At 36.3% G+C, this 24,546-nt stretch overlaps 1 protein-coding gene across 3 annotated transcripts in view; it reads left to right on the top strand.

The window, feature by feature from the left end:
* cmpk2 (cytidine monophosphate (UMP-CMP) kinase 2, mitochondrial) overlaps positions 1-23,209 on the top strand; it is a 49,915-nt gene extending 26,706 nt beyond the window's left edge. For 2 of the 3 annotated variants that reach the window (XM_039748854.1, XM_039748852.1), the window contains one exon: positions 21,939-23,209. In XM_039748854.1, the coding sequence (XP_039604788.1) occupies positions 21,939-22,059 (121 nt within the window). In that variant the 3' untranslated portion in view covers positions 22,060-23,209. Of the gene's footprint in view, positions 1-9,242; positions 9,324-21,938 lie in introns of those variants that run through there. The other variant, XM_039748853.1, reaches the window with a different exon arrangement.
* The last annotated feature ends 1,337 nt before the right edge of the window (positions 23,210-24,546 follow it).

The following is a 24,546-nucleotide window of genomic DNA, read 5'->3' as shown; positions in this document are numbered from 1 at the left end:
ATTCAAAAAAAGATACACCTTCCAAGGAATTCTAAAAAAGAATCTACAACTTGCCAACAACGGTATGGTAGTAGACTCCAGGCTAGAATGGTAGAGTTGTGGACAATATCAACCAGCCTCAGTAGAAGTTTTACTATTGTTTAAAATTTTGCCCAGCAGCAGGTGCTTGGAGATGGAGGACAGTACAGCACTTGCCCTAAATACAGAGATACCACTCATCATGACACACTAAACCTGTTCTAGCAGTGACCCACCATCTCTATTGATTCAGTTTATGCATACATTACTTTTATTTTTTGTAGTTACTTGTACAGTATGCACTTCATTAAGGATAATAATGTAACAATGGAAGATGACTAAAAATAAATCTGAATACATAATGGAAGCTACCTGAATCAATGTACCCTCAGAGTTTAACTTGACAGTATTTTGGATACATTTGTTTTTTATCAGGGCGACACGGTGGCGCAGTGATAGCGCTGCTACTTCACAGTTAGGAGACCCGGCTTCCCTTTCTGGGTCCTCCCTGCATGGAGTTTGCATGTTCTCCCCGTGTCTGCATGGGTTTCCTCCAGATACTCTGGTTTCCTCCCACAGTCCAAAGACATGCAGGTTAGGTGCATTGGCGATTCTAAATTGTCCCTAGTGTGTGCTTGGTGTGTTTCCGGCCTTGTGCCCTGTGTTGGCTGGGATTGGCTCCAGCAGACCTCCGTGACCCTGTAGTTAGGATATAATGGGTTGGATAATGGATGGATGGATGTTTTTTATCAAGACATTTTAAAGCTCTTTTCTCCCTAAATTAAAATATATATATATATATATAGAGAGAGAGACACAAGTTCCAGCACACAACACACTTTATTCCAGGGGTGGACACTTTTTCTTTGCTCCCACAGGACAGTACTACAAAGCACTACACAGTCCCTTTTTGTTTCCATCCTAACCTCCTTTCCAGTTCACAGTCTTTCTGCCTTCACTCCTCCATCAAAAGCTTTGTCCTTCTTCTTCCCAACTTTGGCTCCTCAAATGGAGTGAGGCGGCTCTTTTTACTCTACTTTATTCTACTGTATGCTGAAAACACCTTTTTATACAGTATATGACACTGGAGGAAGTTCTTTTCACAACTGTCTGTGCCTTTATTTTCCAGTGTTTTCAAACAGAGTTCTTTAATTGGTGTTCAGTATTCCATGCTGCCCTGCATGTCTTCCTAGTTTTAGAATAATCAGTAAGAACAAATTTTCCCACAATATCAGAAAATCTATAAAAGCTCTATTTAATACTACAGTGAATATCTGTATATATGTCTTCATTTGCTCATGCAAATTGTCATGAAATAAAATTTGATTCCAGTATAAGATTTTCAGTTAAAGGAAATTTCATGTGTGGCAATTCTTGTAATGTAGTTGAAGCAAAATTCTTTCTTTCTTTCTTTCTTTCTTTCTTTCTTTCTTTCTTTCTTCACATTAGTTTGAAATAATGATAGGTCCAAAATGAGTTTCAAAAGCTTCAAATTGGGAAATTACTGTTTTTTATCTCCCCACAGATGTTATGGAATTGTTTCTTTAATTATTCTACTATCTCCGCATCATTTACAGTTCTTGCTTGTTTATACAAGGACATACATTTCTTGAGACAATCTCTGAGATGCTCCTATATTGTTGAGTGTTAATTTTGTGCAAATCAGTGGTCCTACATGATCTACTGTAAACTGCACACACGCACAATCTTTAGGCATCTGTCTACTTGCCCACTCTACTGTCTACATAAATGATGTGGCCACTGATTTAGCAATCAGTGATATGGATGGTGGGGTGATGAATAAAGTGTTCCACATTGTTATTTTATGTGCATCCTGTGCTGAAGGAATCATAAATTATGCCCGTCTTCTTTGGTTGCATTGCCCAATTCAATGTTCCTTCACATTTCTTTAGACAGTATATAACAGTGGAGGAAATGTACAGAGCTTTCTTTTCACAACTGTCTGTGCTTTCATTTTCCAATGTTAAATAGAGTTCTTTAATTGGTGTTCAGTATTCTCTGCTGCCTTGCTTGTCTTCATAGTTTGAGCATGATCAGTAAGAACCAACTTTCCAACATGATCACAAAATCTTAAAAGCTGTGTAAATACTGTATGTGTCTTCATTTGCTAATGCAAATTATCATGAAATAAAGAAATCCAGTAAAAGTTTTGCAGTTAAAGGAAATTTAAACTACATATGCTTGAAATTAAATATATATACATTACTGCATACATAGCTCCAAACAGAACACATTTTCCTGTCAATTTTTCTGAACCTCACACAGCGTATTGGAGCCTATCATGTAAGGCAGTGGTTCCCAGACTCGGTCCTGGGGACCCACTGTGGCTGCAGGTTTTTGTTCCAACTAGATTTACAATCGGTGATAATAATCGATAACAACTGGTCTCATTAAATTAGCTGGTCTTTTTCACTCTTCTCTTAGTCTGTATTCAGAATGGTTTTTACATTTTTAAGACATTTAGAAACATTTCTGTGTTTTTCTAAAGCTATAAATGCTTAACTCTCTTTTTTTGTTTTCCTATTATTTCCCCCTTTTCCTGTGTAGTTTGATCCCTTCATTTAACCCTAATGGTGACAATTAACAAACAGCACAGCAGACACCCAGGATGATGAAAGCAGCAACGACTTGTCAGACTTGCTGATAAGTAAATAATCAATTAAACAACCAGAACACCTGGAAAAGCAGAATTAAAATACTGTTAACGACTTAAAAAAATACATTTTCCCCATTAACTGCTGATTACACTTTAATAAAACCTTAGTTTGTAATTTGTACATTTACTCCAAAACACAGAAACTGGGAAATAATTTAATTAGGCTAAGATTCCAATGAAAAACAGAAGTTAGTTGGAACAAAAAACCTGCAGCCCCAATAGGAATCACTGATGTAAGGTATAAATCAATTTTACACATTATGCCAGAACCACTTGCCCCCCTCATTCTTTGGTCAGTCTTATCTTCAGTTCCAAAGTCAATCCCAAAGGGGCTTGTGTTCCCTGTTTATGGTGTATGCTCATTTTTCTGGAAGTATCTGTTTAACAATATTTTAGCAAAAACTGCATGTGTTTTTTCCTGTTTTGAGAATATGACTGGATAATTAACATGTAGATTATGCAACACATAAAGTAACATGACATTTTTTTCTTCCCACGGAATATTGGTCACTATTGGCTTCTAATGACGAACATTTTTTTCTCTTCATTCTGCATGAAAGCTTCAGATTACTTTTTTTTTCTCAGCCATCATTGCAAACTAAATGAGGGTAAGTAATATATAAAAATACAATTTTTAGGTTGAGTATTCCTTTACAATAATATAAAAAAAACCTTTTTCAGTGAGTTATGTGAGATGGATTTGAATCGTTCTGCTTAAGTAAGACGTGTCTTCACGCAACTTGTGTGTTATAGGATATTTTGGTAGATTTCCTCTTAGTTAACGCTATCCCATCTGGTGTTGCTCTAAATATTGTTGTTAAGGTGTTAAGGCTGACATTAGATACAAAGCCATGTGAACATATTTTAAGCCAAAAAGGTCTTATTGTAAAGCCCTCCAAAACATATGACCTAAGGCAGGGGTCCTCAATCCCAGTCCTGGAGAGCCGCAGTGGCTGCAGGTTTTTGTTCTGACCTGGTTGCTTAATTAGAAAGCAATTCTTGCCAATAAAGCACTAACAAGCTATGAAATTAAATTAACTCTGCTATGTCAGGTCATTCTCATATCCTAGATTTTCTTTACCTTTCTATCATGCAAATGATTTGAAGGCTAAAATGGACGATTAATTCTCAGTCCTTCACTTTTTTCTCTTTATTTTTCTTCCAAGTATTTAATTAAACCCAATAGTGCAGATAAATACACACAGGTGTAAATGTAAATAAGCTAAATGGAGAAATGCTGCTCTCTCTTGTCATTTGCATGTTATTGATAATAAGGAGCAATTAAAATAGCTGTTTAAGACAAAATTAAGCAATAAGGGCTCAAAATCACTAAAGTGAAGCAGAAGTGTTACTTTAGCAATAAGTGCTTTTTATTATGCAACTGGGTTGGAGCAAAAACCTGCAGCCACTGCGGCTCTCCGGGACCGTGATTGAGGACCCCTGACCTAAGGGCATGTGAGCTGGAAAACTCATGTCACATTGCATGACTTTTCTAGTGATTTTGAGTTGAAGAATTCATTTATATAACCTTAGTGAATTGGGGGAAGTCTACACAACTGGGAAAGGCATGCAATGTGACATGCCCGATGACTCAGTCCAACTAGTTTGCCCTTAAATAATCAAAAAGCTTTGATTTTGTTTTAAATGGCAGGCTCTCTGTGCTTGAGAGCTGACAACTAATTAGCACTCACCAGGAAGTATAATCCATATAATCCAGTAAGGAGAAATAAGGAACTGGTGTTTTGGACCTCACAAATGTAAGGGAGGTTCATCTATCTGATATCTACGTACTACAACAGAATGGAAAAATTTAAAAGGGCATAGATTGTGGCTGAGTTCTCCATACCTCTAAACCTTTCACATGGGAACCGGCACCATCAGGCAGCGTTTCATTGACTGTCATTTGAGTCTGTGATACTTTGATAATGTGAAACTGAGCTGGAACATCATCACTGAGTCACATAACTTGACATCCCCAGTGAAACTAGTCGTGTAATGTGACATACTCGTGCAACGAGATCAGCAACTGCAGTTGTAATGCTTGGCATCACCCCAACCAGAAGTTGTATAATGTGGTGGTGGTTTTCGTGAGAAGATACCTGATGACAGAATGGATCTCAGCAACTTTAAGCATTTTTAATGAAGTATGTGCAACTGATTATTTTCACTTGAATTATTGAAGTGAATTAAAGAAAGTTTTCCCATCGGGTTAATTGGTCAAGGTTACAAAGATCAGCTCGATTTATTTCATTTAAGCTATACCTGGTACTTTGTATATTTTTGTACTACTCTTTTTCTGTATGTTACAATAACATGATTTCATTAGTTTGTGTTAATATATTTATTATTATTTCATTAATATGTATATGTGATATGTATCTTTACCAATCAGGCATCTATATTGTACATAGATTAATTTATTTGACAAAATTGAATCTTCAGCATTCAGGAGAATTCATTTAAATATTCTTAGCTTGTCTCAGATTTGCAATTAGCAGGATGTTTGTCAGGGTCTGATCTGAGTCCCTGCTGAGTTGCACTGAAGTTATTGAAGGGATTGAAAGAGTAGGATCATATGGTACAATTTGCCTGCTGCATATCTACAGTATTTGATTCAAATTTGTGCAGATCTATGCCAAGATGTGCATGACCTTTTGGAATTTTTTTCTAAATGTCAGCGCTTATAACATACTTTTTGCCTTCAATTGTCAGCTTTTATTTCCATCAATGTATGCAGAGAATTCTCAGTCCAGCCTACTGATGTTACTTTTCTGAGTACACAGCAGTGATCAAAAAGTATGTTTTACACAACTATGTTTTTTCAGTGCCATTAGCATCAGTTCATAAACATCATAAAAAAGAGAGCTATAAAGTGTTTAAAAACTAATATGGTTTAGTTAGTAGTGCTGCCTCACAGCTGTATACTCCCAGCTATAAGCATTGCCCATGTGAACTTTGTGTGTCCTCTCCTTGTGTATGTAGGTTTTCCTCAGAGTATTTAGTTGTTTCTCCCATAACCTAAAAGCATGTGTGTTTTGCTGATTTGTGAGTGTGTATACGTGAGTGTGTCCTGTGATCGACTGGCTTAGCTGAATAATGGATGAATGGCTGCACACATTTATTGCTGTATAAAGTTACCTTAGGAGTTACTCAGAGGATTGCAGTCAGAAAAAAAATTAATAATTGATTTGCTTGATGACACCTTTGTGTCTTTCTATAGATGTAAATAAGAATTGGATCAAATAATTGCATGTGTCTTTAGAGCTTTCTGATATTGTTTTCTGTCCCCTGCTGATAATAATCAGAACTTTCCATGTCTTATTTCTTAAAATTCTTTACCTTATGTGAGAATTGTTCACAAAATGCATGTTAAATTGTTGCTATTAATCTGAACAACTGTGAGACACATTTTACTTCAATTTTTTAAGATCCTGGCTATTGCTTACTTTCAGTTAGAAAAAATATAACCTGCTATAAATATACCAGTATCCTTTTTCATTTTTATCCAATTTAAATTTTTATAGCCTGTCTGGATGAGCAGAAGTGAATCATATGTGACTGGCAGAATATTCTGTGAAAGATTTAGTGTTTATAATTGCTTCCAAACCAGCTGTAGTTTGCTAGGATACTTTTCACCACATGATTATGAAACACTATTGAGCAGACATTTAAAAGCAATCAGTGTGCTGCTTTCTGCTATTATTTGAAAGGCTGTGTCATCTATTGATAATTATTTTTCAGAACAATTAGTTCTGGGGCCTCAATGCAGTTTGTTCTTAAGACGATTGCAGATTTTCCATTACAGCTTAAAAAAATGAAAAATCTTTTTATTTATTTTTTCTGCTGGCATTTCATCCAGGGCAGGATGAATCCTTTATTGCCAGGAGAGGCTGTGTACATATGGCACTGGACAGAAAGAACAGTTTTTTGTTATGACAAAGTCCATCTTGGTAATAGTATGGGCCAGCACACTTCTAATGTAGAAAGGTCTACATACTGCCGCTTTGTCTACCTCACAATTATCCTGGAATGCTCATTCCATGGCCTGAGAACATTTTCCTAATATTTTGTCATTTGAAGTAGAAAATTCCTGTGAAGGAATTTGTACATTTTTGAGCTATTTCTTCCTGATTTCCTGGAATTTGGTAATCTCTTTCTTTGTGATTTCTAGTCAGAAAACCAATATTAATCGCATATAGCAAACAGTAAATAGTCAGTTGTATCGTTAATTACCTTGAATTAGGTCAAGTCTTTAAAATTTCCGCATGTTTGCAGTACCTCCATGTTCACAGAGCAGGTCACTCCTCTCTTTTTGGCTGTCTATGATGCCACAGACTCTCAGTTTCCCAAATTCCCCAAGTGACCAGGACGTAATGCACTGAAGAAACATATGACTGTATTTTTTTTCTTTCCACTTTTATAAACCTAACCCCATGCAGACAAAAATTTCCTGCCAGCTATTTGCAATGTTTTCTCAGCAGTTCTCACATTTAATAATTACCTGGTGATTAACCTAGCTGTTAGGTATCAGTGTTGTCACACATGTGTGAGTAGAAATGAGCTGTTTGGACCAAGTGAAGGTAATTCCACGCCAGGCCAGGGGGTGGCGGGGTGCACCAAACATTCTTCTGTTGTCTCTGCAGTCCAAACACAGGAAAACCTACCTGATTCAATCTTCTTTGGTTGTAGGATTCGTTTGTGTTTCGAGTCTTTCTTTAGGTTCAACTTCCAGTTCAACAAGGAGGGCATCATCCTGCTGACGACACCATTGTGAAATACAGTCATATGAAAAAGTTTGGGAACCCCTCTCAGCCTGCATAATAATTTACTCTACTTTCAACAAAAAATATAACAGTGGCATGTCTTTCATTTTCTAGGAACATCTGAGTACTGGGTGTTTTCCGAACAAAGATTTTTAGTGAAGCAGTATTTAGTTGTATGAAATTAAATCAAATGTGAAAAACTGGCTGTGCAAAAATGTGGGTCCCCTTGTAATTTTGCTGATTTGAATGCATGTAACTACTCAATACTGATTACTTGCAACACCAAATTGGTTGGATTAGCTCGTTAAGCCTTGAACTTCATAGACAGGTGTGTCCAATCATGAGAAAATGTATTTAAGGTGGTTAATTGCCAGTTGTGCTTCCCTTTGACTCTCCTCTGAAGAGTGACAGCATCTGATCCTCAAAGCAACTCTCAAAAGATCTGAAAACAAAGATTGTTCAGTCTCATGGTTTAGGGGAAGGCTACAAAAAGCTATCTCAGAGGTTTAAACTGTCAGTTTCAACTGTAAAGAATGTAATCAGGAAATGGAAGGCCACAGACACAGTTGCTGTTAAACCCAGATCTGTCAGGCCAAGAAAAACACAGGAGCGGCATATGCACAGGATTGTGAGAATGGATACAGACAACCCCCAGATCACCTCCAAAGACCTGCAAGAACATCTTGCTGCAGATGGTGTATCTGTACATCGTTCTACAATTCAGCACAATTTGCACAAAGAACATCTGTATGGCAGGGTGATGAGAAAGAAGCCCTTTCTGCACTCACGCCACAAACAGAGTCGCTTGTTGTATGCAAATGCTCATTTAGACAAGCCAGATTAATTTTGGAACAAAGTGCTTTGGACTGATGAGAAAAAAATTGAGTTATTTGGTCATAACAAAAAGCACTTTGCATGGCAGAAGGAGAACACAGCATTTCAAGAAAAACACCTGCTACCTACTGTCAAATTTCCATCATGCTGTGGGGCTGTGGGGCTGTGTGGCTAGTTCAGGGACTGGGGCCCTTGTTAAAGTTGAGGGTTGGATGAATTCAACACAATATCAACAAATTCTTCAGGATAATTTTCAAGCATCAGTCACAAAGTTGAAGTTACCCAGGGGTTGGATATTACAATAAGACAATGACACAAAACACAGTTCAAAATGTACAAAGGGATTCATGCAGAGGGAGAAGTACAACGTTCTGGAATGGCCGTCACAGTCCCCTGACTTGAATATCATCGAAAATCTATGGGATGATTTGCAGCAGACTGTCCATGCTCGGCAGCCATCAAATTGAACTGAACTGAAGAGATTTTGTATGGAAGAATGGTCAAAAATACCTCCATACAGAATCCAGACACTCACCAAAGGCTATAGGATGAGTCTAGAGGCTGTTATATTTGCAAAAGTAGGCTCAATTAAGTATTGATGTAATATCTCTGTTGGGGTGCCCACATTTATGCCCCTGTCTAATTTTGTTATGATGCATATTGCATATTTTCTGTTAATCCCATAAACTTAATGTCACTGCTGACTGTTTCCACAAGGCATGTCATATATTAAAAGAAAGTTGAAACTTTGAAAGCTCAGCCAATAATAAACGAAATTCCAAGCAATTAAGAGGGGTTCCCAAACTGTTTCATATGACTGTAAACAGACTTGGCACTCTCAAAAAAGTATAATATCCGGATACAAAAAAGGGTATGAAAATGGCACTGTTGTGCATAGGTTGGAATCCACAACTGAACTGATGTCTAATGAAAACATGCTGTCTTTAAAGGCCAGGATTGGAAGTGACATGGAGGAACCGGAAGTGACGTTCTTCTGGGCGCCAGAACCAGAGGTGAGATTCTTCTGGGTGCAGGAACCGGAAATGAAGTCATCCAGGATGAATCAGGTAGGTTTTCCCATGTTTGGACTGCAGAGACAACAGAAGAAGGTTTAGTATGCCCCTCCACCCCCTGGCCTGGTGTGGAATTACCTTCACTTGGTCCATACAGCTCCTTCCTACTCACACATGTGTGACAGCGTATATAGAGAGCAATGTTTGTGCTTTTTCAGTCTTGCAATATCATATTGGCTTGATACAGTGCTTCACTTTATGATACAGATTCAAGGACAAAATGGTGCTGATACAATTTCAGTTGTAAATTTGAAGAATTTTTGTACACTGGAATATAAATTTAGCAAGGGATTGTCAGCTTTTGTCAGGCCAGTTGTCTAGTTGGAAGGCCTGTTGTGAATTATCAGAAAAAGGCAGCTTTTTGTAAGAGGTGTGAAGGAAGCAGCATAAGAATCATTTACAACACATTATTTCCTTTGAAAGGCAAAAACTAAACCTCTCATGTAAACATTAATTAATTTTCAATATTCTTTAAAGATGAATATATAGTAACTAATCCCCTGCATATCCAGGCTTGTATGTACAGCAAGCAGCCAATGTTTGAGGTATACATAGCTAATGATGAATTGCTCTTCTATTAGCCCTCAAAGCTGGCAGAATTCATTCATTTGGGCATGAACTTCAGTAGATGTTAAAAGTGTGTCACAGGAAGGCTGTCCCATTTTGATACCAGTCATTATCAGACTGTTCATACTTAGCTTATAGTGGATGTCTGGTTAGAATTGCTTGTTGCAACTCCCTTTTAATACATGTCCAGTTAACCTGATCTGTCCATTAAGTCCAATTCACTCTCATGTTCTTAAAACCATTCTTGTAATTTTTCTAACTTTGTGACATGGAGAAAATATGCTGCTAAAACCTACAGAGAGGTTCTGTGTTGCCATGAAGAGGTATACCTGATTGGAAACAAAGTTCAGATATGCTCTGGAATTTAAACTACTTGTATTAAGGCACCTCTAATTTATCTTGAAAATGCATTCCAATCCTTTACACTACCACTAGACCACAAGGTTGCCTTGTTGTCAGAATGTACTTTGATTCCAGGATGGATCCTTGATCTCAGTGAGCTCCTGTTATTTCCTCTTCCACCTGTAACACAAGTGTGAATCTGCAGAATTCATTAGTAGGGCCCACGATTTACCGCGGCCCACGGAATTTAGCGCCACACCGCGGAATTTGTGGTTTTGCAGCGGTAAAACGCCACACCCCGGAATTAACCTAACTGCCGCGGAAAATACCAAATCTGAATAAAATCTCATCATTTAAAGCATATTAATATTAGTATGATTAGTTTTGATTACTTCTTTAAGTTCTTTCTTTAGCCTATTGCATCATCTCATTAATATCTCGTTTGTTGCTACTGAAATCGAACGCATTGGAGCTACAGTCCAGTTAAAGAAGCTGTTGGCGTTGCTGCAAAATACTGATAAACTTAACGAGCTGAGAGCTGAACTTGAATTTGTATCTGTGCACTGCCAGCCAATTATGAACACTCTGACTTCTTTTGAGGCACAGTCATTCATGGCTGTCGATGTCTACAACAAAGTGTCTGACTTACTGTCTTGCCTGAAATCTTCCAGATTTCCAATTGCAACCTGCAGCTGTGAAGATGCAAAGCACAATGCTGCTGCTAAACTTGAAGAATATTTTGTGCGAACCAAACAGCCGGCAATAGACCTATTCAGATCTGTGAGAATATTTGATCCATGACAGCTACCACTCTTATCGAAGAATTTTGCTGATCATGCACAATCAGTGCCAACAATGATGGCTGCAGCAGATGAATGGCAAGCTTATCTGGACATAGCATCTCGTGAACTAATTCCAGCTGATATCACTGCTTTTTGGCGTTCCTTAGAGGACAGACTGCCTCGCTTTGCAGTTCTTGCTAAAGTTTACATTGCGTTGCCAATCTCTTCTGTTGATGTGGAACGTTCGTTCTCAAAATATTGATCGGTGTTGTCACCACTGCGATATTCTCTGTCACAAGAAAACCTACGAACTTACAGTGCCGTTTTCTTCAACAGAAAATAAACAATAACTTTAGAAACATTATTCGATAGTTTGTTGAGAATAATATTATGCCTACATATGTTTCAGCATCGTTTGCCTAAAGCAAATCTGTGGATTAAAATCTGCGGATGTGAACGCTTTGATATACCTATTTGATTAGTATTATGAATTATAATTGATTATTATTAAGGATTAAGAATAAGAAAAATTGCATTTATTTTGTTTGAGTTACGAATTAGTCTTATGGAGTTCTGGTACTGCATTTGCCACACCGCGGTACACCGCGGAATTTAAAAAAACATGCCACGACATTTACCATTTCTTGCCGTGGTAAATCGTGGGCCCTATTCATTAGATTAGTTGACTTTTCCTCATCCACCATTATCCAGTATTTTGTGTTTCTGAGATAAATGCAGTATTATTAGTGCCCATTGGAAGAACTTCTGAGTCAAATGGAAGCCCTACTAAGTAGGGATTATTAACCCGGTAGCTCCCCCTGGCGGCCTGCACAGAACCCAACAGAACTACCCATTGAGACTACAGGACCTAGCATGTCTTGCAGGTGTCTGTGTGGGAATCCTAGCCCAGAGATGCTGCCATCTAAAACAGCGGGGGAACAAATGGGCCAAACAGGTTTGCCCCTGATTCTACCATTATATTGGCCTTCTGGCCAGGTAAGAAACCTGAATCTGTCCCTGAAAGGGATGCCCATGTAACCATCTTCATTTTGGTATCTCATGCTTGTCTCGAGGCCATGACTGGATGATCCTTGTCTTCTTTTTCTTGTTTATGAAGGACTAGCCTCACGTCCGGGTAAGAACCTTGCTCCATCCCGGCCGAGACACCCACCCACATGCACCATCCATATATAAAGCAACAAACATGGACTTTAAATGTTTTAGTACATTTATTACAGACCTTTATATCTATTTGTTTTGCACTTTTACAACCTATCATATCTGTCATGATGCTGGAGAGTGGCAAGATGTTACTAGTTCATTAGTACGTGGAAGTACAAATTGCACTGTATTGCGTACATGTTAAAATAACTGATCTTTAAACCTATTTAATGGCAGATATTGTTATTTCCTTTTTAAGACAGGTCTGGCTAAAGTTTACTGACACTCTTTCAACATGCATAATAGTCAGTTGCTGTTTTAAAGACTCTGGTCAATTTGCAAACCAATTACCATTGGAGCTACTTGCAAGAGGATGAGGAGTCTGAACTTTGATTGCACAGATTAAGCTCTTGTACTATGCTGCCATGCAGTATTGGATCACACTCTGAATTATTGTGCAATAAACCATGTTTAATGTCTTCTTCTTAGCACCAAAGGACCATAACTGTAAAACAGAGCAGACATTTCTGCACAAGCATAATGAAGATCAACATTTTCAGATAATTGTGTAACCCTTAATACACTTTTAATAAAATGCAACCTCTACAATTGCATTTATCATGCTTTGTATTTTTTAACTTAAACTTTTGCTTCATTTATTCCTTTTCCATACATGTTAATCCAATTCATAAGTCCTTCTGTCATTCTGAATTTAAAACACACATCATTTTTGTCCCACTAGGCCCAAAACGTTAGCATTATACATTATTTCATCAGTGTCCTTTGAGATGGCACTTAGTTAAACAAGGTGGTGTGGACTGGTATTGACAGAACAGTTTATATAGAAGATGAGAAAGGACTTTAGTGCTAACAAAGACTGAAGAAGTGTGCTGTCATCTTTGACAGACTGTCATGTGTTAGTCAGAAATCAAACAGTACCAACACATAAGATAGGAGTTGACCTTTGTTTTATTTTGTCAAGCTGGTATAAGGCTGCCAGCCATCCAGCCATTATCCAACCCGATAAAAACATCATAAATAGTCACTTTATTGCCTTGGGCAGAGAAGCAGCTCTGTGATTGACTGACACCATACCAAGAGTGGAATCCTGCCTTGTGGTTGATGCTGTAAGCGTAGATTTTGTCTCATCACGACATTGAATTGATTTAAGTGAAATCGGGAAATGACTAGATGGTTGGGCAAGCCTTCTTTGGAGTGGGAGTTCTGCAAAGATGGTTTATGTATATCTTATAATCTATTTTGATTCCATCAGAAAAAAGTGATAGAGTTTCTAACTCAATAAAAAAACCAGAATTTAAAAACTAGGTCTTTGGACCACTGTGCTACTGTGTTACTTCTGCATAAAGATGGGTTTTAGAATAGCAACATGTTTTTTTCTTTCTTTTTGCTAGCTGTTGAATGAAAACTGAGAAAGTAATACTGGAAGCCATTATTAGTTCTGGTTTTCCTCATGAACATTATGAGCTCTAGTAATCAATACTTGCTTTTCCCCTAGGAGTAGACTTTTATAATATAGAATTCCGAATTGTGGTAAATAATGGGCATACCAAAGACTGTACGTGTATTCTGCCAGACCTCAGCTTGCTCAAAGAATGCATGCATGCAAATCCACAAATGATTTGTGGTCAGTTTGGTCAGGATTATTTGATTAAATTGTGTTTCTCTTGCTACGTTGATTTCCTTTATAGAAACATTAGACATAAAGCAAGCAATCCTTTGACACATTTGCTAAATTGCTAAATCTGAGTGTGTCAGAGGTTTCTGAGAAATATGATCGGCTTCTGAGTGTTTTACATACATCACCAGCCCCCATTTAAGTGCACATTGATACAGTATATACTTTATTTGCAATGAAAAAAATGTGTACACTTCCTGATAATATCATCTCAAAAGGACCCCTTCCAAATTGTATATTTAGTATCCTAAATGAATTCTATTAACTATTTGTTTTCTGTTTATTGACTGCAATCTATAATTGAACTATGTGGACTTGATATCTGCTACATTTTCTTATCCTTTCCTTATTGTAGCATAGTTAGTGATTACATAACATAGTAATGTGGTGTTGAGAGGTGTTATTGAAGCCCAGATAAAGTAAAATTACAAACAATTCTTGAACCACCCTAATGCATATGATACATTCAAATCTGTTTTGTACTGTACACTTTATTTGTACTGTAAAAGGTTTGTGTCGCGTTTGCCACAGCATTAGTTCCTGTCTGGATTTCAGTTTAAGATTAGTCATTCATCAATTCTTTTTGTGATCCTGCTTAGTCAATTACTGGATACACTTATGAATACACCTACACTCATACACTACTGGGCCAATTTAGAGTTGCTAAATAATCAAACCTACACTTTTTGGGATGTGAAAAGAAGCACAGAGAACTGATAGAAAAATGTCTTTCAACCCTCGACACAGAAAGTATCTGGGGTGGTATTTAAATCTAGTCATTGCTAATCATATGCTTCTCAACATTTATTACTATAGCACATTTTAATAAAAAAAAACAAACATGTGGCTCAAAGTGCTGGACAAGATGTAAAAGAAAGAACTGCAAGTTAAAATAAAACAATAAATTATAAATACGTATTAAGGAATTAATAGGAATAATTCAATAAGTATCAACACAGATAAATTACAGATAAATAAATATCAGAGAAAGTACAGTTCTTAATTATCGATTCAATTTCTCTCTAATGTCTCTAATGACTGTAATAATAAATCTGATGCCCTGGTAAGATAGTCACGGAGGTGTAAAAATAAGAATTCCAGCCAGCAAGATACAGGAGAAAATAAACCTGCATAGGTTTGAAGACCAAATGAGAGCCTGGCACCCAACTTGGGCATTCTACCAAACATAAATGTGCTTAAGTTATTCCTTATTATACTCACTTAGACACTGAGACAGACGGAATTTTATTAAAGAGGATCAGAATGTGAAATGTACATGAAAAATAAAGTTGTAGCCATAACCAAAAGTCTCACCAATTTGTAATCAAGAGTTAAAATGTAAACCAAACGTCAAAGACCTAAAAACCATAAGAAGATTCATTAACCCACACCACCCACCCACAGTAACACATCCGAACCTATTTTTTCAAATCTCAGATACCAGAAAATGTATGGGGCAAACTTTTATACACTTGACCCCAGAAACATGGAGATTGTGAACCTGAACATCTTCCATAGTAATGCCATAGCAACTACCACAACAAAAGTGCATAAAATGGTGGCAATCAAGGTCAGACAAAATGGTGTTGATGCAAAATGCTAAATATTTTTTACTTTTTCAAAGTGCCATAAAAGGTAAAATGAATGTTCAAAAACGGATATATAGATATAGACAAAAATGAGTAACAAAATGGCATAAAAAATTAAAATACAACACCAAATCATAACACTTACTGTTTTTAAGCTTTGTCCTAGATCATTCAATGCAGTGAGATTTGTTGATGGTTGGGGTATCCACATTCCTTCCAATATCACAGGCGACTGCTGTGATCAGATGTACTTTGATCAGATGGCTAGAAAAGAGTAGTAGAATGTAATAATGATTGCAAATCTATTAATTATATAATATGTAATATATTAGAGGGGGCAATTTAAAAATCTATGAAAAAGCCAAATGATTAAAGGTAGATTTTTTGGAGTTTTTATTTTTTTTAATGTTCCATGGAATTAGCCTGGTCAGATTTCTCATTTGTTTAGAGCAATGAAACAAGCAAATTTATGACTGATCAAGCAGAGGTCACAACATGTAAATTTTATTCAACTGTATAATATACTTTGTAAATTGTGCTCAAAATAACTTTTAATTATTTCATATATTGTAAAGGATAATTTAAGACCCTAATGTATAAATTCTTACAGTTATAATCTGTCACATATATCAAACTTTTTAAGATCAATGGGTGTATTGGTTACCTCATTTTCTTTTTGGTCAGACTGTGAGAGAATAGAGATGACAAGCACTCTTTATATTGTATAGCATCATTCTATTAAAGGGCGGCGCGGTGGGGCAGTGGCAGCGCTTCCTCACAGTAAGGAGACCTAGGTTCTCTTCCCAGGTCCTCCCTGCATGGAGTTTGCATGTTCTCCCCGTGTCTGCGTGGGTTTCCTCTGGGTGCTCCGGTATTCCTCCCACAGTCCAAAGACATGCAGGTTAGGTGCATTGGCGATCCTAAATTGTGCTTGATGTGTGGTGTGTGCCCTGTGGTGGGCTGACGTCCTGCCTGGGATTTGTTCCTGCCTTGCGCCCTGTGCTGGCTGGGATTGGCTCCAGCAGACTGCCGTGATCCTGTGTTAGGATATAGTGGGTTGGATAATGACTGACTGACATTCTATTGAAAGTACTGTACCATTCAAAGGCATTTACCAAGCACATATATATAGTACAATTGCTTACAGTTGCATTTTTACAGTAAGAACTCAGGCAGGTTAAGTGACTTGCTCCAGGTCACATGTCACAGTTGGAAATTGAATTGGTAGCTCTGAGGTTTAAAGCCCATTTCCTTAGCAACCACGTCAGACTGCCATGGTCACATTTTTTTTGGCAGGGCTGTAGCTGCACCATTACAAAATTATAATAAGCTTAATGTTTTTCTGTTTTCCTTCATAGTTGTTTCACTGTTTTTAGTGGTAACCATCTTTCTGTTATTTTTACAATGTGGCAAAGAAGATATCATGTTAATTAAATATTGATGACATGGTTTATTTTTTGTAGTAAATTAATTTAGTTTATTTATAAAGAACATTTAAAAAAACAAACACTTGACTCCAGCAGACCCCTGTGACCCTGTAGTTAGGATATAACGGGTTGGATAATGGATGGATGGATGGAAGTAATTACAATCAATTTGTCCTTCTCAAATTTAAGCCCATTCAGGAGTGTTAATGGGTTCAGAGTGGGTTCAGAGTACCCAAAACATGTGGCCCACTAAGTCTGGAGATAGAGTGCAGTGAATCTTGGCCTGGAATCATTTTGGACAATTTTAAACAAGAAAATGTGATCAATAAAAGATTTTAAGTTGAATGATTGAATGCTTTGCACATACGGAGCTAGAGTATATTCTGTACATGGCTGCCTTACACTCCATTTCTGAACTGTTAAGAGAAAGATTCTTTCCCCATTGTACCCTAGGATCTTTGAAAGGAAGAGACTTTAAAATGTTTTAATATATTATTGAGTTGCTATCTGAGTCTTCAAAACTGACCAGTATTGCCTCTAGAATAGAAATGGTTGGGAGATGAGGAAAATTGGGAAGGGTTCGTTTAGCAAAGTTACAGATTTGAAAATAGTGGAAAAATTGTGTTGGTGGGAAGTTAAATTTGAAACATAATAGTTCATAAGATGCAAAGACTAATATATACAAATTAAGTGTTATAATATATACAAATTAAGTGTTATAATATATACAAATTAAGTATAAAGGACATTCAAAAAGTTTCCACACTTTTTTTAACTCTATCTAATAACAATTTCAAAAACAAATTACATCACTTTTCTACACATCTTTGTTTGCAATGCTATTTTTCCAGCATCATACCAACTTTTAAATTCCTAATTATTACTCCTCCAGCCTTCACCATTTCCAACGAAAATATAAAAGTGTGGAAACTTTTTGAACGTCCATCATATTTTAATCCCAGACATTTTCCAAACATTACTGTGTAGGTTTAAGAGGGTAGAAAAAGGTGGTATTCATGTAGATGTGCAACGTATAAGAGCTTCTCTGTCTTAAAGTGCTTCCTACATTGGTTCCATTTTCTGAGTGATTGATGGACAATTGGATTATTAGTATATTGACAATAATTTGTATTTACTGGGGCACAAAGTAGGGCAAAGAAGTAGAGCATGATTTTATTTCTATTGCAGACCAGGCTTGAGTATATTCATGGATTTATGTCGATGTCCAGGCCTTTATACCTTGTGTATTTGCCTCCCAGTAAAAAACTTGAAAGTTAGGTTGCCATGCTCCCTTCTGCTTTAGGTCATTGTAGAGTTGCCCTTTGTATGCATGAATGTTTTGAATTTCAAGTAAATTAGGTTATAATTTGTTAATGTATATAGGGATGCTCTGAAATAGAAACAGAACCTTGGGAAGAATGTTCATCTTGACAGTATTGATTCTCCCTGCTGAAGTGTGATGGAGAGTAGACCATCTGTTTACAACTTATTTAATTTTTTCTTTTCAGATAGCAAAATGTTGTTGAAAAAGATCTTTATATTTACTTGTGATGTTTACCCCTAGGTATTTGAACTGATCTGCTAAAATAAATGAGAAGGTGTCCAGTCAAATATTTTGTGCTATATTTTGTTCACTGTAAAAAGCACACTTTTATTCAAATTAATTTTCAGTCCACATGTCATTTGAAATTCTGCTAGTCCATTGAGGACTGCTGGTATGGAAATTCGTGGGTCTTACATTTACAGTACCATATCATCTGCATATAGTGATATTTTCTGTTCAAGTCCTTCTCTGGTAATCACCTTTATCTCTGATACATTTGTCTGATACATTTTAAATGTGAATAGCCAATAGCTCAAAAGCAATTGCAAACAGCAATAGTGATAAGGGGCATCCTTGTTAAGTACCACTTCTTGTTTGAAGTAGTTTGAAATGATGTTGGTAATACAAACAGAGACTTCAGGACTGGTATAGAGTAGTTTGATCCATGCACATATATTTGGGCCAAACCCAAATTCGTACAATGTGGTGAATAGGTAGTCCCAACGTTCTGCACTTTAAAAGAACAACATTTTCAGACAGATTAAAGTTAAATAAAAGACAAAACATAAAACACGATAAAGTTATTAAAGGAACCAATTATAATCAAAAGCAAAAGAGAAAAGATTGTGTTGTCAACCTGTATTTAATAATGACCACTATTGCTGCAGACCTGACATGAGCAGATAAATTAATCCAAAGCCTAATTGCGGCTGTTTTTAAAGCTTGCTCATCTTTAAGCCCTAATCAAGCCATGGTCACTACTGAAAGTGTCTGATCTGTGGACCTAAGCCAGTGAGATGGAATACTTTCTAAAGATGCAAAACATTGGAGAGATAGAAGGCGTTAATCAATTTGAACACTTAAAAACAAACTGTAGCTCCTTAAAATCAACAGCAATGCAACGATAGCTAATGAAGGGATGCTGATGTAGATGGTTACACTTAAATGTACCCATGAAAAGTCTACCAGCTGCTTTTTGGGTCAGTTGTAGAGGAGAAAAGGCTTGCTGTACAACTTCACTGTAAAACAAGTTACAGTAGTGAAATCACAAAGAAATAAAGACACGAGTCACCTTTTCAAGATCAGCAACAGACAAAGAGGGATTTGTCTTACCTCACACTTGTAGTTGGAAAGAAAAGACCTCAATAACAGAATTTATGTAGTTATGCGGATAAATCAAATAGCAAAGGTAATTTTGAAACTTATGCGGCAACTCATGCAGTCTGCGCAGGGTACTGCCATGATGCAGAAGACAGAAGGTCGACTGCTTTTTTCAGCACTCCTCCCCAACTAACTGCCAGACAACACAAAAAAGAAATCAGCATGATATTGTCTGGTTATGTGGGCATTTTGAGGTATGAATCGATATTAGTATGAACCCTGAACATCAAAAGAAAATTGTGCATAATTTTACCAGGACTGGCTTGGATCTTGAAATTGCTTGATGTTGGAGAATTACCATGCTTTCCTTGTTTCTGTTGTTGGTTGGTCTCAGGGTCATAATTATATTTTCAGGTTTCATACAAAGTTATGGCACACATCTTAAATATTCCCCAGTCCAAATTTATTTTCTCTTTCTACTCAGACAAATAAAGAAATGCATCAGACGTTTAATATTCCGGGCATCCAGCATGCACAGACCATGCTGATGTTTATTGTTCATGAAAAATGGATTCATCTGACCCACAGCTAATGATGCAGTATATGGCAGATAATACTACAGTATACCTGCTGTATACTGTCTCATATCTCATGTCCTGTCACTCCATGATTCTCCATTATGATTTCACAAAGATGTTAACAACTGTCTGTCTTTGGATGGTCATACCCTGTGACATTGTCAAGAGGCGTCCTGAAATGATGGAATTCAGCAGTCCATCTCCAGACCTTGGTATAAGGGAAGGGGTCTGGCCCTGGTATATGTGTAGCAAGCAAAATGACTTTCTGAAGGTGTATTTTTCTTACTTTATGTTACCTTAGTTTTCAGTATTGAGAAGAATATATTTAGAAATTTTTCTGTATGTTGTATTTATTGTTTCTCTATTTTAAAGTACACCATAAGCTTACCTTCCTAGAAAAACACGGTAAAAATAAATTCAAATTGAAGTGTGAATATAAATCTATGCCTTTTGTATGTCTGTTTGAATAAATCTTTCACTGCTTGTTCCTCTCAATACATGAAATATGAAACAGATCCTCATTAAGGAATGTAAAACCAGCCAACCAAACCTTTGTGTGTGTTTGTGCAATTTGCAAATCCACACCATCTTCCAATTTTTGCATAGATTCCATTTGTACAGTGAAGACCATAGGTTATGTTTTGTTTCAAAATTGAATTGGTGCACCCACCCAAAGTAGCATTAGATAACCGTATGGAAATCTGTACCATTTAACTAATCTCCACAAAATCTTGCAAATTTTAACCATTTGTACAGGAAAACACCATAGATCATGTTTCATTTCTAAACTGAGTTGGTGCCCCCGCTGGGGGTAGTGCCAGGCACCCCTTCTAGTTCTTAATAGAACTGCAGTAAAATTGAACTTTTCATGAGATTTCTTCAAGGCCTCTTCACTCTTAAAATATTTTGGAATGTAGAAGGTACATTTTTCAAATAAGATGTAACATAAGTATGGAGAGAAAATAATAGATTTCATTTTCTTAATAACAATGTACCGATTATTGCAATAAATATATATGTAATTTGATTATTAACCTCTAAAAGTCATCCATTCAACCTTTAATTTTCCTATCATTTTCTGGTCAGTCATTTGAGACATTGGGATGTATTGTCAGTTGCAAGAAAGCAGGAGACATCCCTAGAAGGAAACCAGTTCATCATGGGGTATATTTACAGAGTTACTTAGTCAACCATTAAATTAGCAGCATGTCTTTAAACTCTCAGAGAAAACTAGAGTTGAAAAGGAAACAAATGGAAGACAAACAAAATGCAGTCAGGAATCCAATCAGAGTCAAAGGGAAAAACAACTTGTTAGCTCACAACACCCAGTTGTTCAGGTTTATTTGTTGCTGCAATACACCTCATGAACTTGTACTAGAAGAAATTGTTTTGGAAAAATGGATACATCTAAATACATAATTAATATATTTTACAGCATTATTTTTTACAAGATAGCCATCCATTTGCTCATTTTTTATTACATGATCAGTGGGATCTATATGTATGCCAGCCACATTAAGTGTAAGACAAAAAACAACCCTTCCCTTGAATATAAAATGTTATTTTAATAAACAGTTTAAATATGTTCTCTAGTGATATTCTTGTAACTTCTTTTCTTTTTAAATAGTTTTATTTTGTTTAAACAGATGTATTTTACTGTATGAAAGAGCAAATAAACTCACAAGAATAATGATAATCAGAATTACTATCTATAAGACAATTCTTTCTTTCTGTATTTGTTTATAATAATTAGGTATATTCCTGAAATACTTTGTTTTATTTTCAAGGGTTGATGAAGTCTACAAGAGAATAGAAGACTCCATTTGTAAAATAATAGATGCTAACTGTCCAAAAGAAGAAGTTCTTCAACAGGTTTTGCATTTAATTTCCCAGTATTGCAGACTTTAACGTAGGAGTTCTTTTGACCACTTGATGGCGCTAAAGATCTGTCAACAGTTAACTGGAGCGCACTTGTTTACTACTACAATACCTTGAATTAAACATGAATGTTTCATTCAGTAGGAAGACACAGAGATTAAAAAGCCTTGTGCGTTTCAAGAGATTCAATTACAGTACTTCTTTATATGCAGATTTTAGTATTGTATTAAATATTTAGATAGCTCTGTATGCTAGTAATGTTTTTTCAAAATCACTGAAGGTTGCAAACGTTATCAGTTAGGAAATACTATTCCTAAAAGTCAATTAAAATGAATAATATTATAATGTAAATAAATATTTAATTTTCCAAGTCTGAATTATCACTTTAAATGTACTGTATATAGATAGAAAGAGAACTTTCACTGAGAATGAGTTGAATTGTTATGCTACAGAGTATTGTTGTTATTAATATCAACTAAGTATTTTAATATTAATCCATGCAAACAGAATATAAAGTTACGTAATTATTTAAAAATACCACCAAACAAGCATCCATAAACCAGCATCTTCAACAAGGAATGATTTTGTTGGTCTATTAAATGTTTATTTTACACATCTGGTTTCATTAGACCTATTTTATAAATTCCTATAATAACTGTAAGTAAAATAAGAATTTCATTCTTACATTTTTAATTGAAAGTTCTTAAAAAGGATCCTGTTTATTATATTGATCCCTCCTCAGCAATGAGTAAATTACTTTTTGTATTTTTGAAAAACAAGACACTCTTGTTTTTAAAGCTTATAGTGATGAGCGGAGGCTTTGCTCTCAACATGTGGGAGCAGTTGGATGGGTAATTTCAGAGGTTCAAAGGTGCAAAATGGCATGCAATCCCAGAGTTTTCAAAGAGAATAATTGTGTAAATGACAATTTATTTTCTAAAAGACATGCTTTTATCAATGAATTGAGTTTTTCTTTTTTTATCTTGCCAAGAAAAGTCATTTATTTTCTAAAATGTATTTTCCAGATGGCATAGAACTTCTGTTATGCAGGTGTAATTTTTGTGCTTTGCATACTGGAAATTCATATTATGCTGTAATCACCTAGTGTCGTTTTCGAAAACCTAGTGTTTTCTTCAATTTTTTTGTATTTAATAAAATAAATCAAATTAAATTTGTTGACTATCCACTGAAACTGCATTGCCTCTTTTTAATTCTAAAATATTTTACCTTGCATTTGTTTTAATATGTTATTTTTCTTTTTTTTTACTTCCCAGAAGGGTTTTAATCTATAATGAGAATGGCCATAGGATCATGGGTCAAGCATAATTTAGTGAATATTTCGACTAAATACAAAGAATATATACTTATGGTATAGAAATTGGAAGACAATGTACAGCAAAGTCCAAAATATAGTAATGCAAAAAATAAGAGTTGTATTATAGAATAGCAGTCAGAGAGTTCCTGATTCATGATACATCTCAATGGATGGTAAAAACTGCTTTTAAGGCTGCTGGTCTGGCCTCTCATGCTCTAGCACTGTATGCTTGACCTTAGAGGTAAGAACAGATTATGTTAAGGTTGGTTGGAATACTTTATTTGCTGCACATGTTTTATTTCAGTATTGTCTGTATCTTTCATCTACAGATGATAGATAGATAAAAAAGAAAGAAAATCTTCTGATTTGACAGTCACAGTCACAGTGAGACATTATGCGTGTGTATTGCTGTTGGTGTAATGCAGACCCGGTAGTACTTCTTGACACACTGTTGCTGAATAATTTGTTGGCTGAGAGTACTCAGTGCTAGTGTATCAGAGAGAAGATGTGTAGCATTGTTCACAGTGGCCAGCATTCCTCCTTTGCTACTACCTCCTGGGGTCCAGAGTGTGTTATATAACTGAGTGTGCCATTTTAATTAGATTGTTGATTGGTGGACCTCTCCTGAATTGATGCTTCCAGCCCAGCACATAACAGAATATATAAACACCCTGAGCATGGAGGTGTAGATGATGATGTGAATGATGTCATTATTCTTATTAAATAAATGCAGTCTCCTGAGAAAAAAAAGAGCCTGCTCTGCCCTTTCTTATATAGCTCCTTTGTGTTATGAGACCAGTTCAACCCGTCATTGATGTGGACAACCAGAATACTTATAGAGGCGCACCACCTCTATATCCACTCAATAAGTAGTGACCTGACATAGAGGCTCCATTAGTGTGGCAAAAGTGAATAAGCAGGTCCTTGGTTTTGCTGATATTAAGTTGCACACAATTCTTCTGCATCAAGAAACTAAGTTCTCCACCTGACTCCTACACTCTGCCTCATCCCCTGTCAATGCACCTCATAAGTGTAGTCTTGTGGTGCAGATAGATAATTGCATCCTCTACTTCAATCTTTGCTCGAGAGACAAACTGCAGGTGGTAAACCACAAGAGGATTCTTCATGATGTGAGACATAAGTTCCACTGGCCTGCAGTCATTACTTTCACTTCTTTGGATCAGGAACAATAAAGGATATTT

The sequence above is a fragment of the Polypterus senegalus genome, chromosome 3 (genome assembly GCF_016835505.1).
Source record: "Polypterus senegalus isolate Bchr_013 chromosome 3, ASM1683550v1, whole genome shotgun sequence".
In the NCBI taxonomy this organism is placed as follows: Eukaryota; Metazoa; Chordata; class Cladistia; order Polypteriformes; family Polypteridae; genus Polypterus; species Polypterus senegalus.
Note: the sequence above shows the minus strand (reverse complement) of the source record. Positions and strands in the feature narration are given on the sequence as shown.